At 40.1% G+C, this 15,193-nt stretch overlaps 1 protein-coding gene across 3 annotated transcripts in view; it reads left to right on the top strand.

Moving 5' to 3' along the window:
* The window catches only part of CCDC172 (coiled-coil domain containing 172), a 62,085-nt gene extending 52,047 nt beyond the window's left edge, over window positions 1-10,038 (top strand). For all 3 annotated transcript variants that reach the window (XM_068139298.1, XM_068139297.1, XM_068139296.1), the window contains 2 exons: window positions 8,110-8,197; window positions 9,830-10,038. In XM_068139298.1, the coding sequence (XP_067995399.1) occupies window positions 8,110-8,197; window positions 9,830-9,862 (121 nt within the window). In that variant the 3' untranslated portion in view covers window positions 9,863-10,038. The remainder of the gene's footprint in view (window positions 1-8,109; window positions 8,198-9,829) is intronic.
* Window positions 10,039-15,193: the final 5,155 nt, after the last annotated feature.

Below are 15,193 nucleotides of genomic sequence, written 5' to 3'. Positions count from 1 at the left end.
AGTCATATTTAGCATGCATAAAGAGAAAAATATTTTGCTATAAGTAACATGGATCTAAAAGGTGGTATTTTTCCCCCTATGAAATAAGCACATCATTTGATTTGATTATTAGTTTGTTTGTTACAGAGCAGGAAACAACACCACTCTTTAAATGGTGAAAATCACCAATGGTTTTAATGCTTCCTTAGAACTAGTATGAGAGACAGTCAGCATCAATAACCTGATATATGTAGCTCCCAGATCACCCTGTGAGTCCGTTATTGTATCACATACCTAGTCTCAGCTTAAAAATCAATACCAGAAGTAGCTGGCAAGGCAAGAATCTTCATTACAATTAAGTATATACCTTAAAGTAAATTGTGTTTCAACCGAAGAGTGTAGCCAGCTAATTCAAATTGCAGCAATTCATCTCTGATCTGAGAAAAATGCTCTATACCACGTCTACAGTTTCATAAAATTTCTCCCAAATCCATCAAAGAATTACTAAAGGTCATGAGAAGCACACTCTGGTAATTCCAGCAGCTGTTGTTGTTGCAGTTGTAGGCTTGTTTGTCCAAACAGACATCAGATACAGGAAAAAGCTAACCAAAATATGAATAATGGATAAGGCCCTGTACCCCCCTTCCTCAAAGGAGGCACCCTGGAAATGTTGAGTCTCATGAGACAGGAGCATAATTTCAAAATCTAAGCAAAAAGGGCTGTTTTGTTTTGCTCTGTTTCAGAAAAAGATCTACCATTAAAATCAAAAGGCTCATTTTAATCAGCTGTTATTCCAATGCCAACCCCAAATACGAAACAGCAGGAGAGAATTTTGGCATCAGCCCTCTTGAGTCCCATTTCCCTGGCAGGTAGCAAGCAGCATCACTTAAGTGGAACAATACAGGAGTCAAGCAGAGACTGGCTGATGCCACTGAATTCTAACTACTTACTACACTAATTATTTATCCCCTTTCAAATTTCAATTTCAAATTTATATATTGCCTTAAGGAAAGCAACCTGGAAATAGTGTTATGAAAAGGTTGTTTAGACTAAGAGCAGTCAGTTTTTATCTTAAATTGGTACTTTGCATGCCTCTCCTACCTTTAGGAGGGCAAAGACTAAGGGCAAAAGTGTTTCTTCGAAACTTGAATTTCCATTCTACTACAGAAAATCAGGGTTAGAGAGGAAATGCAGAAAGTCAGCGTACTTTGTAAACAGTTCAAGGATTTGCATACTTGCCTAATTCCTAAAAACAGAGTATTGCTTCTTATGCTTTGTGATACAGAGAAAGAAACTTCAATGCCAACATGGGGAAGTAAAAAGCGATGCTTTCTTCACAGTATCACAGTATAACTTAGGTTGGAAAGGACCTCGAGGATCATCGAGCCCAACCTATCAACACAGACCCCATGACTAGACCATGGCACCAAGTGCCACGTCCAATCTCCTCTTCAATGCCTCCAGGGATGATGACTCAAACACCTCCCTGGGCAACCCATTCCAATGACGAATGACTCGCTGGGTGAAGAATTTCCTCCTCACCTCGAGTCTAAACCTCCCCTGGCGCAGCTTCAGACTGTGTCCCCTTGTTCTGGTGCTGGTTGCCTGGGAGAAGAGGCCAACCCCTTCCTGGCTACAACCACCTTTCAGGTAGTTGTAGAGGGCAATGAGGTCACCCCTGAGCCTTCTCTTCTCCAGGCTAAACAATCCCAGCTTCCTTACAAACCGTACAGGAAATACGCAGAACACATGGTTCCTCCCAACAGCAGACTGCCCAAGGCCAAGCATGGTTCTAATGATTTATAAGAACAAAGAGAAAATAAGATTTGGAATTTCATCTTCTGTGAAATTTCATGATCAGGGGAGAGCAATCTCTGGAGTATTGTGTGTGGTTTCAAATGAGCTTTTTAATTACAATCTCCTCATTGATTTTTTTTTAAGCTTTTCTATTTAATAGCAGTGCCCAGTGGAACTATTATCGTTTGAATTATGTTAAAATAGGTTTCCATTATAAATGGCAGGGTGGCTTTACAAAAAGTAGATCATATTCAACTAATGATATCTTTCTTTGATAAGAGAACTGATTGGTTACACAAAGAAAATGCAAATGCCATCCATCTAGATATTAGCAAAGTATTTGATGTGATCCCGCATGGAAAACTATTCATTAACCTGGGGAAGACTTATTAAATATTTTGAGGGAGGAAATGGCTAATAGTAACAATAGCAATAGGTGTGAATAGAAGAAATTTGGGGGCTGGGGGAAGGTAATTATGGCCACATCTGGTCTTGTTTAATGTTTTAAATATTGACATTGGAATAGAAAGGCTATAGTATAACATTGAAAACCTCTAGACCTTGTAGACAGGAATCACTAAAAAAGATGGGGAATATAATGACTTACAGTGCAAGCTTATGTACTTGTGCATAATTAAGGTCTTCAATATCATGTACCTGGGAGTAAAGAAGAGGAGAGGCCTGAGCATGCTATGTAATCAAAAGACAACTGTAAGCTATCAACTTTAAAAGGAAATATAAGCATAAATTAAAAGTAAATATAGTTATGGAAAAGATAAAACCAAGAGGTATTTCCAAGAGAAAGCAGGAGGGTGTAAGAATACTCTCTCTGTGTCTCTTACCTACTTTTCAAGAGATGTATGACCAGAGAATGGAGAACACATAATGCAGAAGGAAAGAAGGACATGTCTAATTCCTTTCTCTCTCTAAGAAAATTCCACAGTTCACACACAGCAAAGCAGTACAGTCAGAGATACTGATTTCAGCAGTGCCCTAGCCATATTAATACACCCCTGTACAACAGGAAAATCAAGGTATTTGAACTAGAAGGATCATTGAACCATATTTACTTTCTCTGCCTTTTAACAGGAATTTTATTGACCCCTAGAAACACTGTTCAGTTTCGATGCTTGTCAATTTTTTCTTTCCCATTTAACTTGTCCTTACAGTTCCTATGGATAGCAGTCCATACAAACTGGCTGCACTAAAGCTCACTCTAAATCTGTAGTTTAATTCAATGTGTCTTAACTTTCCATGCTCATTCCTCTATAGTAATATATTTCTTAAAGACTTTTTGTGATGTTTTATATGTGTGGGGAATATAAATGAAAACAAAACCAACTCCACACCTTTCAAGACTTAGAACTACTTTTATGAATAGTTGCTTGATGGCGTTCACAAAATGCAAGCTTTAATCCATTTCATAAAATTGTTAGGGTTAGAAGGGAGCTCAAGGATCATCCAGTTCCAACCCCACTGCCATGGGCAGAGACACCTCACATTAGATCAGGTTGCTTGCAGCCACATCCAGCCTGGCCTTAAAAAACCTCCAGGGATAGGGCTTCTATAAACCTCCCTGGGCAACCTGTTCCAGTGTCTCACCACCCTCATGGGGAAGAACTTCTTCCTAACAGCCAATCTGAATCTACCCATTTCTAGTTTTGTTCCATTCCCCCCCATCCTATCATGACCTGACACCCTAATCAATGATGGTTATATGTTTCACAGTCATCTTTTGATCCAGAAAAGCAAAACCTCAACTATTTTTCTTTTATACAAGGTATTTCTATTTATTTAAATATACATTCATTTCTCATTGTTAAGTAGCTTAGTACCCTCTTAGCTTTCACATTTCATCTTCTTGCTAGCATTTATTGTCACTTTCTTAATCACTTTCTGAAGTTTTATTCTGTTTCTGCTTTATCAAGCACATACTTTATTTGTTCAACTGAAATGCATGGATTTATGTTTTGAGATACTGAGCTCCATTTAGGACTCATTTTCCCCCTCAATCAATTGATGATAGTCTGAAATGTATTGACTTCTTCAGCTGTATCAATAGCATTTTCTGTTTAGTGCTGTCAGCAAATTGTAAATACCTAAGAAAATGTTGCTCTCACTATAGAAATATCTACATTAATTTAGTCCCAGTACTGAACAGAGACTGAATCACCTCATGTGTTAACTCTACTTTGCCTTGAGACAATAAACCAAAGTCTTCTATACTTTTCCCTAGACTCAATAAAGCCTTAAAACCTTGATCAACATCTCTCCTGATTTTCATGATAAAATTCAGGAAAAGCAGCATACATTCCCTCAAGTTTATATATGTATCTTCCTAGGGAACTTCATTTGTCCCATAAATTCAATGTCCTGTATACCAGCATCAAGCAATTCCATTTTATAATGCACTCTGATGTTCTCCCTCATATTTGTGGGTAAAAAAATAAAATGGTGGTCATAAACAGGGCAAAGACAAGAAGAAAAGTAAGAAAAAAAATGAAGCAAAATGTAACCAAGAAACAGTTTGTTCCTTCTGCAACTCCAACAATCCCCACCTAGGAAAAAATAAGGTTCTAACCCCACACATTCCCCCTGCCTTCTACACAAACTATTTCTTCTTTAAGACCTCTTTACACAGAATTATTCTTGGAATGCAAGTTTTGGCCATTGAAGCCTTGATCCAGTAATTTGGATCTGTGGATGATTTTCAGAGAAACCTGTCTGACAATAGCATTATTTTCATCACATTTCAATTCAAAATACCAACATGTATTGATTTCACAATTATTTTTCCCATTCCCCTTCTGCATATACAGCTGAATTTTCAAGAGGAGTGCATATCAACCACAAACGCCAATGACACTTAATAGCTGTGCTCATTTCGAAGCTGCACAATCGATTGTCTTCGGAGATCTCCTCCTTTTTCATCTCTTTGTCACTTCTGGCATTCAAGAGTAATGGGAAATGGACCACTGATAGCAGACCTCAGTCTAGGGCAGGCTAGCATCCAAAAAATTGCTGATGCAGTTTTTCCACCTACTTGATTTAAAGCTAGGCTTCGCTATCACTATCTTGGACGCTTTCAAAGGAGTAGTCAAACCTCCTTTCACAAATGTGGGATTTCAACTCCAGCTGCTCATTAGAGCCCATTACCTGTGGTGCTGTAACTTCCTAGTACGCTGTTAATTTTCATGCAGTGGCCATTTTTTAAAAAGATATATTTGATTGTCCTCAAGGAGACTGAAATATTGGCAACAAAACAAAACCAAAGGCAATTGAGGGCCAAATGTTAATGTGATTTGTCAGGGCTCTTTTTTAAAGAGATTTGCCTTTCTATCGTGGTCATAAGGAGGATATAATTGTCATATTAATCCTTGTTCCTGCTAAAGGTACATCTCTTTCCATATCCACAGGTGACAGAAAACCTGTCCTCCATCTACACAGTACAGTTTCATGAATAATTGGTTTGCACATTCAATCTGATAGTGGAAAGATGAATATGAATAGCCTGCTTATCTTAAATGTAAAATGAAAACAGCTAAATCTGCTTCCAGGTTAAGCTTTTTCTTTTATTTTCTTTCATTTTTTTTCTTTTTTCTTTTTTTTTTTTTTTCCCCTTTTCTTTGTATTTTTTTAATAGTTCCATTGTCTCACATTCCTTCTGGTAAAACTTCATCATTTATTCAACAACTCTCAGGCGTCTCCAATGCCTGAATTGTGTAGACTGTAACCTAACAGACAGCCCTTGTTTTGTGAGCATAATATTCCTGGCACATACTGTAATTATCTAGCTTCTAAATAAGAAAGAAGGAAGACCTGAAAGCAGAATCAATTGATTAATGTAAAAAATAACCACCCCATTTGAATGAATGCCTTTCATCAGCACTACCTCATGCTATGTAAGGGGTTGTGCCACCACCACATTTTACAGTTTTGAAAGATATTTTGAATAAATTTTAGAATCCTACTGTAAACTGTCACCATTTCAAAGCACATCATCAAGAGTAATTAATTCACAATCCCAAGACACAGATAAGCAACTCCTACTGCTTATCTTCTGGTTGTTCTATCCTTAATGTACACCTAACATAGACTGGTATCAATCTTTGCTGACAACTAGGGAGGTCATTCTGCCCCTGTACTCAGCACTGGTTAGGCCACATCTCGAGTACTGTGTCCAGTTCTGGACCCCTCAGTTTAGGAAGGAGGTTGACTTGCTGGAACGAGTCCAGAGAAGGGCAACAAAGTTGGTGAGGGGTTTGGAACACAAGCCCTATGAGGAAAGACTGAGAGAGCTGGGGTTGCTTAGCTTGGAGAGGAAACGACTCAGGGGTGACCTTATTGTTCTCTACAACTACCTGAAGGGAGGTTGTAGACAGGCGGATGATGGTCTCTTCTCCCAGGCAGCCAGTACCAGAACAAGAAGACACAGTCTCAGGCTGCACCAGGGGAGGTTTAGGTTGGATGTTAGGAAGAAGTTCTTCACAGAAAGAGCAATTGGCCATTGGAATGGGCTGCCCAGGGAGGTGGTGGAGTCACCATCACTGGAGGTGTTTAAAAGGAGACTGGATGGGGCACTTGGTGCCATGGTTTAGTTGTTTAGGTGGGTTGGATTGGTTGATGGGTTGGACACGATGATCATGAAGGTCTCTTCCAACCTGGTTTATTATCCTATTATTCAGACAGACCAAGCACTAGTTTTACAGCGTGGAAGACAATGAGAGGGCATTTTCTTTGAAAGTAACAGGCTATGTCTTTTCCTACAGTAAAGGAGGCAAAGTGGGGATTTTGTTTACCTTAAATAAATTAGGGTTCTAATATTGAACTAACAGAGAACACAGAGAGAAGAAATTGAGGAGGCAAGGCAATGATGTTAAGTTGATTTAATCAAGATCAGAAGCTGATCTTCGACCTTGAAATGAACTCCCCTCTGTGGAAATGGCCTCTAAACTAGCTGTGTACTCCAGTACAGTGAATATTTCATTTCTTACAGTGTAGTTGAAATTTTCCTTTTGTTTGGACACCTCAATCTGTTACAAATGCAGGAGAGATAGTCCTGAAATATTCCTTTGCAATACATACACACAGACCTCTTGCTGTTGCCATATTGATGGTAAGAAATTTACACTTTCCACAGGAACAACAAAACTAATTTAAGGGCCAGTGTATGTTACTATTCTAATGCCAAATGGTGACTAAGCTATTCCTCTGATACGAAGCTATGCCTTTTACTTTCAATAAAGCCATTTTCTTGTGCAGAAAACTCTGTCTGCAGTAAGACACTAAAGAAGTGCATCATTTATCTAATGTAGTTAAACAGTTTATTCCCTATGATAGTATATAAAAGAAAAAAAATGGTTGTTACCTCCTCTTTCAACTTCACAAGAAACAAGGTCCTATTTTGAAGCATTTAATGAGAAGAATATATACTTTTCCTCTTTCCCCTCCCCCCCCCCATCTGTCTATCTGTCCCATCAGATTCATGTTCTTTTGCAAACAACTCCATCTTTCTCATTGTGCTTTTCTTATGACAGCCATGGAAAGACTCAGTATAATCTCATCACCTTGTGTTCTCATCAGACTACTAAAAGCTCTGGCATAGATTTCTCTTGGCCTACTGAGCATTGATTTAAACCACTACAGTCACTGACATGCAATGTTTAAGTGTCTCCTGTGAGCAGGACTAAATGCTCATTTGAATGCAAACATCACTACATTAAAATTAGTCCTTATTGTAGAAAAGTTGGAGAATTCCTGGCTGAAGCTACTGGGAAACAGCGGTAACAGCAAGGGAGTCTGTGGAGGGGTGTGGAGCAATGATTGCCCAGGAATGGCTGCACAGGGTCAGGTGAGGATCCCTGCAATCCAATATTCTGTCTCCATCAGCAGCTACAAATAGATGCCCAGGAAAAGTAAGAACAGTAACATATGGTACTTCCTAAGTATCAACATTCAAATTCACACATTTAAATAAGGAAAATTATGACTAATGAGGCCATAAATCTTCCATGGTTTATGAAAACAACACAGTCCAGAATTTTGCCCAACAAGTCAAGATACACTGCATAATACCCCACAATGTCACTTTCTGAAGGTCCCCACAGTGCCATCCTAACTGCCAATGCTGAATGAAATCCAACTATATTGCTGGAGAGCAATATATTGGACTGCCAATTGCAAAACTAGCAAACTTCAACCTCGATCTTGCAGATAAATCAATGAGGGTTTTCTCCCAAGAGTCAAATTGACAGCTGGGACCAAAGCTGAAAAAAAAATATTTACCCAAGCAACACTTCCCTGATCAAAAATTGCTTTCGCTTTTGGACACAGGCTTAAGAAAGAACTGGAAAATTGCAAAGATGATGACTGGGAAAGTATCTGTGAGACTCTTCGGACTGAAATTGAAATTCTGCAAATGGTAAGCCATTGTCATTAAGCATTTTAAGTGTTTGGTAATTTTGGGCTTCAAGGTTTAATTTCAGATGATTATTAGCAGTGGGTTAAAATCAGGAGCATTTCTATGCTATTTACACAACCCAACATCCATGCATTGCAGGTGCACTCCAGGTCTCATTTGTTTTGGTCTATCATAGAATTGTTAGTGTTGGAAGGGACCTCAAGGATCATCCAGTTCCAACCCCCCTGCCATGGGCAGGGACACCTCACACTAGAGCAGGTCTCTCAGAGCCACATCCAGCCTGGCCTTCAAAACCTCCAGGGATGAGGCTTTTACCACCTCCCCACACAACCTGTTCCAGTGTCTCACCACCCTCATGGGGAAGAATTTCTTCATAATATCCAATCTGAATCTTCACATTTCTATTTTTTTTCCATTCCCCTTAGTCCCCAGATTAGTCCTGACACACTAAGAAGTCCCTCCGCAGCTTTCTTGTAGCCCCCTTCAGATACTGGAAGGCTACAATAAAGTCTCCTCAGAGCCTTCTCCAGACTGAATAGCCCCAATTCCCTCACTCTGTCCTCATAGGAGAGGTGCTCCAGCCCTCTGATCATCCTTGTGGCCCTTCTCTGCACACCTTCCAGCACCTCCAGATCTTTCCTGTAATAGAGGTTCCAGAACTGGACACAGTAATCCAGTTGAGGTCTCACCAGAGCACAGTAGAGGGGGAGAATCACCTCCCTTGATCTGCTGGCTATGCTTCTCTTGATGCAGCCCAGGATAGCTTTCTGGGCTGCAAGTGCACACTGCTGGCTCCTGTTGAGCTTCTCATCCATCAGCACGCCCAAGTCCTTTCCTTCAGGGCTGGTCTCAAGCCAGTCACTGCCAGCCTATATCGGTGCTTGGGATTGCTTGGGAGCATTTCTAAATGTCCAAGAATATCTTTTCTCATAGAGGGGAAAAAAAAAGAAAAAAAGAAAAAAAAGGAGAGAATCACAGAAACTAATGTAAAGACACATTTTTAGTATAAGAAAGACCTATTTGAGGGACTAGTACTAATCATTAGTTTCCTGAAAGCTGCAAAAGATTACGCATGTAGGAGCTAAAATTAATCTTTATCTCCAGCTGTCAATTAAATGGAAGATGGAAATACTGAGAAATAGGAGGATAACAGCATCCTTCTGTGTCATACTTTATTTTGTTCACTCACAAATTCCTTAAAAAACTTATTAAAGTGGTTCTTGTTGTTTTTCCCTCTCTAAATGGCAATATTACCTTCAAATTTCTTGAGTGTTCGTCTGCGCAACAATACAAAGAGGAAGGAAGAAAGAATACCTTGAAGTCCAATTTTTGGAAAGAAAAGGGTTTTAAAGGTTCATTTCAGAGCCCCTGATTGAGTTGTATGAGTTTGCAGCTGCCACTAGCATCCATAGCAGAATAATGGTCATGGGAAATTCATGTTACTCATGTTTATGATCAGTTCCAAGTTTCTGTTGGAGGAATGTAAATTCACTGCACTTGATCTGTGAAGTTTATCACGCTTGTCAAACGCCGCTAACAAACAAAAGCTCAATGTCCAAACATTTATCTGTATAGAACAACCTGGACCTATTAAATTTCATATTCTATGGTCCAATTCTTTCTCTTTTCCAGAATCTATCACAAAAAAAGGCTTCAGGCAAGTGAATGATATGTGGCATATGATACGGAGCATCACAGAAGATACTCTTCGAGCATTTATAAACTCTTTTATTCAGGTTCTACCAAGTTTGTTCCTGTTTGTTTGTTTGTTTATTTTGTGCTTTGTTTTGGTTTGCTGTTTGTTTGTTTATTTTAAATTAAACCACAGCTGTTTCTACATTTACTTCTCACTAAAATAAAATCTTATTCATTTAAAAGTGGAGGCTTTGTCTTCAAATTCAACAGCTATCTATCCTGAGTTTCCTCTTGGAATAGAATAGAATAAACCAGGTTGGAAGAGACCTTCAAGATCATCGCGTCCAACCTATCATCCAACACCACCTAATCAACTAAACCATACAACCAAGCACCCTATCAAGTCTCCTCCTGAACACCTCCAGTGATGGTGACTCCACCACCTCCTTGGGCAGCCCATTCCAATGGGCAATCACTCTCTCTGTGTAGAAATTCCTCCTAACCTCCAGTCTAAACCTCCCCTGGTGCAGCTTGAGACTGTGTCCTCTTGCTGCCCATGGTACTCCACTGCACATGCTGAGCTCTATTCTCTATGTACTATTCTTGAGAATGAATACTCTCTTGTTTTTGAGGTTGTGATGTGGCCTCATTTGAGAGAAAGACTATTACCATCAAGAAATACTTAGCTGAGCTGTGGCTATTTAGTTTATACCTTGACAGTGCCATTTTGTAATGAGCTCTCCAAAACAGCTTAACTCCAGCAATACTGCATGATAGTCCAGAGTAGTTCACAAATCTGCTGAGCAGTAAATGCCTGAACTGATGGTAAACCAGTTGATTAGCTCTTGCCTTCTGATTACGTGAGAAGTTTTCTATTCTGCCCTCCCACAACCCACAAAATACTGAGTGCTAGCTACAGCACTGGAAAGCAAAGAAAAAACTACCTTCTAAATGAAAAGTCCATATTTCTATAAATGAAAAGTCCACATGTCCAGAGAACTGATGAAGAATTTCCATGGCATGAGGAACTCTATTCATTCAATCGTAGGACATATGACATCTGCTACAGCAGTTCCCAACCCCACAGTAGGAACTGACTTTATGATTTGGGTGCTTACAATAGGAACCATATGAAAACATTCAGTCTGCACAGCTGCAGCCCACTCCGGGGTCATTGTCTCACCACGTCCAACTCCCTGCTTCCCACCTGGGGAGTGGGATGGTTAATTGTTCTTCACTAGTTTTTCTACACCCAGAGCTCTCCAAGCTACACAGAGTGTCATAAAACTGCAACACATTTTCTTACGAAGGGAGGAATAAATCTCCTTTGGAACTTGACCAAATTATGCCTGTGACTGAGAAAAGTTTTTCCTCTTGGGACACAGCTACAGTTTGAAGTCTGGCAAGTTTTGATCTTCAGCACTGCTATCAAAGAGTATTTTGATCCATTGGGTTAACTGGGATAATTCCAAGGTGTTGGAATTATCCTTCTTAGTATCTAGTACTGTTGGAGCAGACATCCTTATAAGCTTTTGGGGTTTTTTTTGTTTGTCTCTTCCTCAAAAGAGAGCCTCATAGGGTGTGCTTAACTTCAAACAACTTAGTCCCTCTGACTTCTGTGGGACCACCTGACTCTTTTAAAATTAGGCAGCTACTGTTTGTGGGTTTTGATCAAATGCAGGGCATATGGCAAAATGATGCAGTTGCAGATCAAAGTGTCTACAGACAGCTAAAGCAGTGCTATTTCTGGGTATTAATTGCTGGAAACAGATAAATTTAGGACTTGCTAGGGTGACTGAGTTTATCCTGATCATTTTATTCATTTAAGGGAGCTTGCTTACATTAAGTGTTTTGATTAATTAACCAGGAAAAGCTTATTTTTAAACTTCAGGTTTATATACCTACACTGCATTCATTTACAAGAACCTTGCATCTCCTTTGCAATGATCTCATATCTCCTATGAGGACACATTGAGGGAGCTGGGGTTTTTCAGCCTGGAGAAGAGAAGACTCCAGGGAGACCTAACAGCGACCTTCCAGTACCTGAAGGGCCTTTCAGGAAGGATGGAGAGAGACTGTTTACAAAGGTCTGGAGTGATAGGGTGAGGAGCAGTGGTTTTAAATTAGAGAAGAGTTGGTTTAGATTGGATGTTAGGAACAAGTTCTGCACCATGAGGATGGTGGAACACTGGAACAGGTTGCCCAGGGAGGTGGTTGAGGCCTCATCCCCGAAGATATTCAAGGTGAGGCTCAACGAAGCTCTGAGCAACCTGATCTAGTTGAGGAAGCCCCTGCTTACTGCATGGGGGGTTGTACTAGGTGGCCTTTGGAGGTCTCTTCCAACCCAGACTATTCTATGATTCTATGATAAGTTGCATACTGGTGTTACATGATTATAGGGAAGACACTGTACTGAATTGGTTAAAATGAAGATTTTTCAACATATTACTTAATGCAGAGCCCCATCCCTGGAGATATTCAAGGTAAGGCTCAACGAAGCTCTGAGCAACCTGATCTGGTGGAGGATGTTCCTGCTCATTGCAGGGAGGTTGGACTGAATGACATTTGGAGGTGCCTTCCAACTCCAATCATTCTATGATTCTATGATTTATATAGTTGCTCATTCCATACTTTTAGAATAAACCTTTATTTAGAATAAACCAAACCAGATTGGAAGAGACCTTAAGATCATCGTATCCAATCCATCAACCGATCCAACCCACCTAAACAACTAACCCATGGCACCAAGCACCCCGTCAAGTCTCCTCCTGAACACCTCCAGTGACGGCGACTCCACCACCTCCCTGGGCAGCCCATTCCCATGGGCAATCACTCTCTCTGTATAGAACTTCTTCCTAACATCCAACCTAAACCTCCCCTGGTGCAGCCAGATTGCATACTCAGATATGACATGAAACAGAACTCATTAGCATACACCAGCATTCTACAAGTACATTTCAGGTAAGTGGAATGAGCAATAGCATCCAAAAATTATCAATTAATAATATAAACCAATGTCCCTAACTCACCTGAGAGATACTTCAGATTCCAGGAAGGCAGTTGCAACATCATGCCATTTTGGGGGATAGTTGTTGTTTGTTGGGTTGTTTTGCTTTTGATAGCTGTGAAGATCTGAGTTCTTGATTATTGCAGTAGAATTACAGCATAAATACAGCAAAATCTGTAATAACTCAAATGGCTAAAGCTCTCAGAATCAATAGAAGAACAAAACAAGAATAAAGCTCACAAAAAAAAAAACCAACCAAGAAGTGAAAAAGAAATCAATACAAATCCTATTGGGCAAACCAAATCCCTCAACAGCTCTGAAAAAAAAAAGTATAATAAATATGATGCCAGGCTAAACCAGCTTTTGCAGGGTGAATCTAAAGCACACTAATTTCTTCAAGTGTAAAATTACATTTGTTACCTTGGTCTTATGAATAATGCAAGTTGGGACAAATATAATATTTCTGCTTGGAAGACTCAACCTAAAAATTAAGCAAAACTTTGTGGATTTTCTGTAATATTCTCCAAACCAGGAACAAGTAATCTTTTAAATGATGAGGGCAAAAGAATGGGTTTGTTGGGGTTTTTTTGGGTCATGTCTTATAAATATGTTACAGATCAGAATGCTGCCAAATTGCCATGAAAATACACACCAGGTAATCAGGAATAAATTAGTTCACAGGTGACATGCTGAGATTATTTTTTAAAGGCTAGGTTATATATCTTCTACATGAGAATCAAATAAAACTTCTGAGGCAGGAGAAATCAGCTCTATCGGTTTTATGGCTTAAAAAAAAAAGGTGAATTGGAGTCACAGAAGTACTTGAGGCAGTCAGTGGGAGAGACAGACAGCCCAAGAGAAAAAAAACAGTTGCTGTTCTACAGAAGAAAAAGGCATAGTGAAAATCAGCCATGCTTGTGTGCTGGACCTTATGCTTTTTTATTATGAACAGGTTAAAAAAAACTCACCTCAGCTGTTGTAAGAGACAGAGAAATACTTTAGATTACTAAATCTACCTGGTAAGGACTGAGATTTAACAAGTGTCAAGTCGTAGAATCAGAGAATTGTTAGGGTTGGAAGGGACCTCAAGGATCATCCAGTTCCAACCCCACTGCCATGGGGCAAGGACACCTCATACTAGACCAAGCTGCCCAGAGCCACAACCAGCCTGGCCTTAAAAATCTCCAGGGATGAGACTTCCACCACCTCCCTGGGCAACCTGTTTCAGTGTCTCACCACCCTTATGGGGAAGAACTTCTTCCCAAGATCCAATCTAAATCTACCCATTCCTAGTTTTGTTCCATTCCCCCCAGTCCTATCATTACCTCCCCAGCTTTCTTGTAGGCCTCCTTCAGATACTGGAAGGCCACAATTAGGTTTCCTTGGAGCCTTCCCTTCTCCAGACTGAACAACACCAACTTTCTCTCTCTATCTTCATAGGAGAGGAGCTCCAGCCCTCTGCTCATCCTCATGGCCCTATGTCCTATGTCTTTCATGAAAGACTTGATGAACTGTAGTTTTATCTCAGGCTTATACACAGACACCACAGTGCCACTCCTCAACTGTGACCACTTGCCTAAGACAGCCTGATTATCTTTTTTTTTAATTACCAAATCACAGCTCTCAGTCATAACTTGTAAAAGCCACTTCCCATTAGCAGCCTTATGAAATAGATTACTGCAAAGGAGAATCCAAGATCCATTTGAAAACAGACCTAACAGGTACATAGTTAAGCCAGGCCACAGACCTGAGAATGCTTGGCAAAAAAACCCACTGAACTTTCATATGGAGTTCACCAGCCAGGGTGAGTAAGGTCGGACCACAAAGGCTCAAAAGAGAAAGTCTGTTAAACCCTGAAACTGCAGAATTTCAGTGTTAGAATGGCTTTATAAAATTACCAAGTCTGGAGGTAGGGCAAGGGCAGCCCAAGGTTGGGAGCCAAAGAAACTGGGTGATATATTATCTCAAAGACATGGTCAGAGGCCATGCTGAGGGGCAGAAGATCAAAGAATCTCAACAGGGCTGGTCATAGCCCTGAGTGCACCAAATGTATACTGGGCTGAAAACCAATTCTGTTTAGCAATACCATCATCTGCAGAAGGACAGTTGGTTCTCACCTGGCTCACTGGTAAATCTCCTAAAGCCCAAACTGTCAAAAGCATTACAGGCTTCAAGTTCCAAGTAGAGGACATGTTAACTCTGAGTCTCTGAAGGGCCAAACCAGAGCCATATCCACACACTCAGTCACCTCCAGTCACCCTGCTGACATGTGTAGGGTTTGAATGCCTTTTCAGCTTGGTGTTGTCATCAGCAGAAAGCTTGCATCTCATCTATTTTTTCACTAGAATTACATC

The sequence above is a fragment of the Melanerpes formicivorus genome, unplaced genomic scaffold, assembly GCF_026170545.1.
Source record: "Melanerpes formicivorus ecotype bairdi unplaced genomic scaffold, bMelFor1.0.p_v2 SCAF_6, whole genome shotgun sequence".
Lineage (NCBI taxonomy): Eukaryota > Metazoa > Chordata > Aves > Piciformes > Picidae > Melanerpes > Melanerpes formicivorus.
This window is presented reverse-complemented; position numbering and strand designations above follow the sequence as displayed.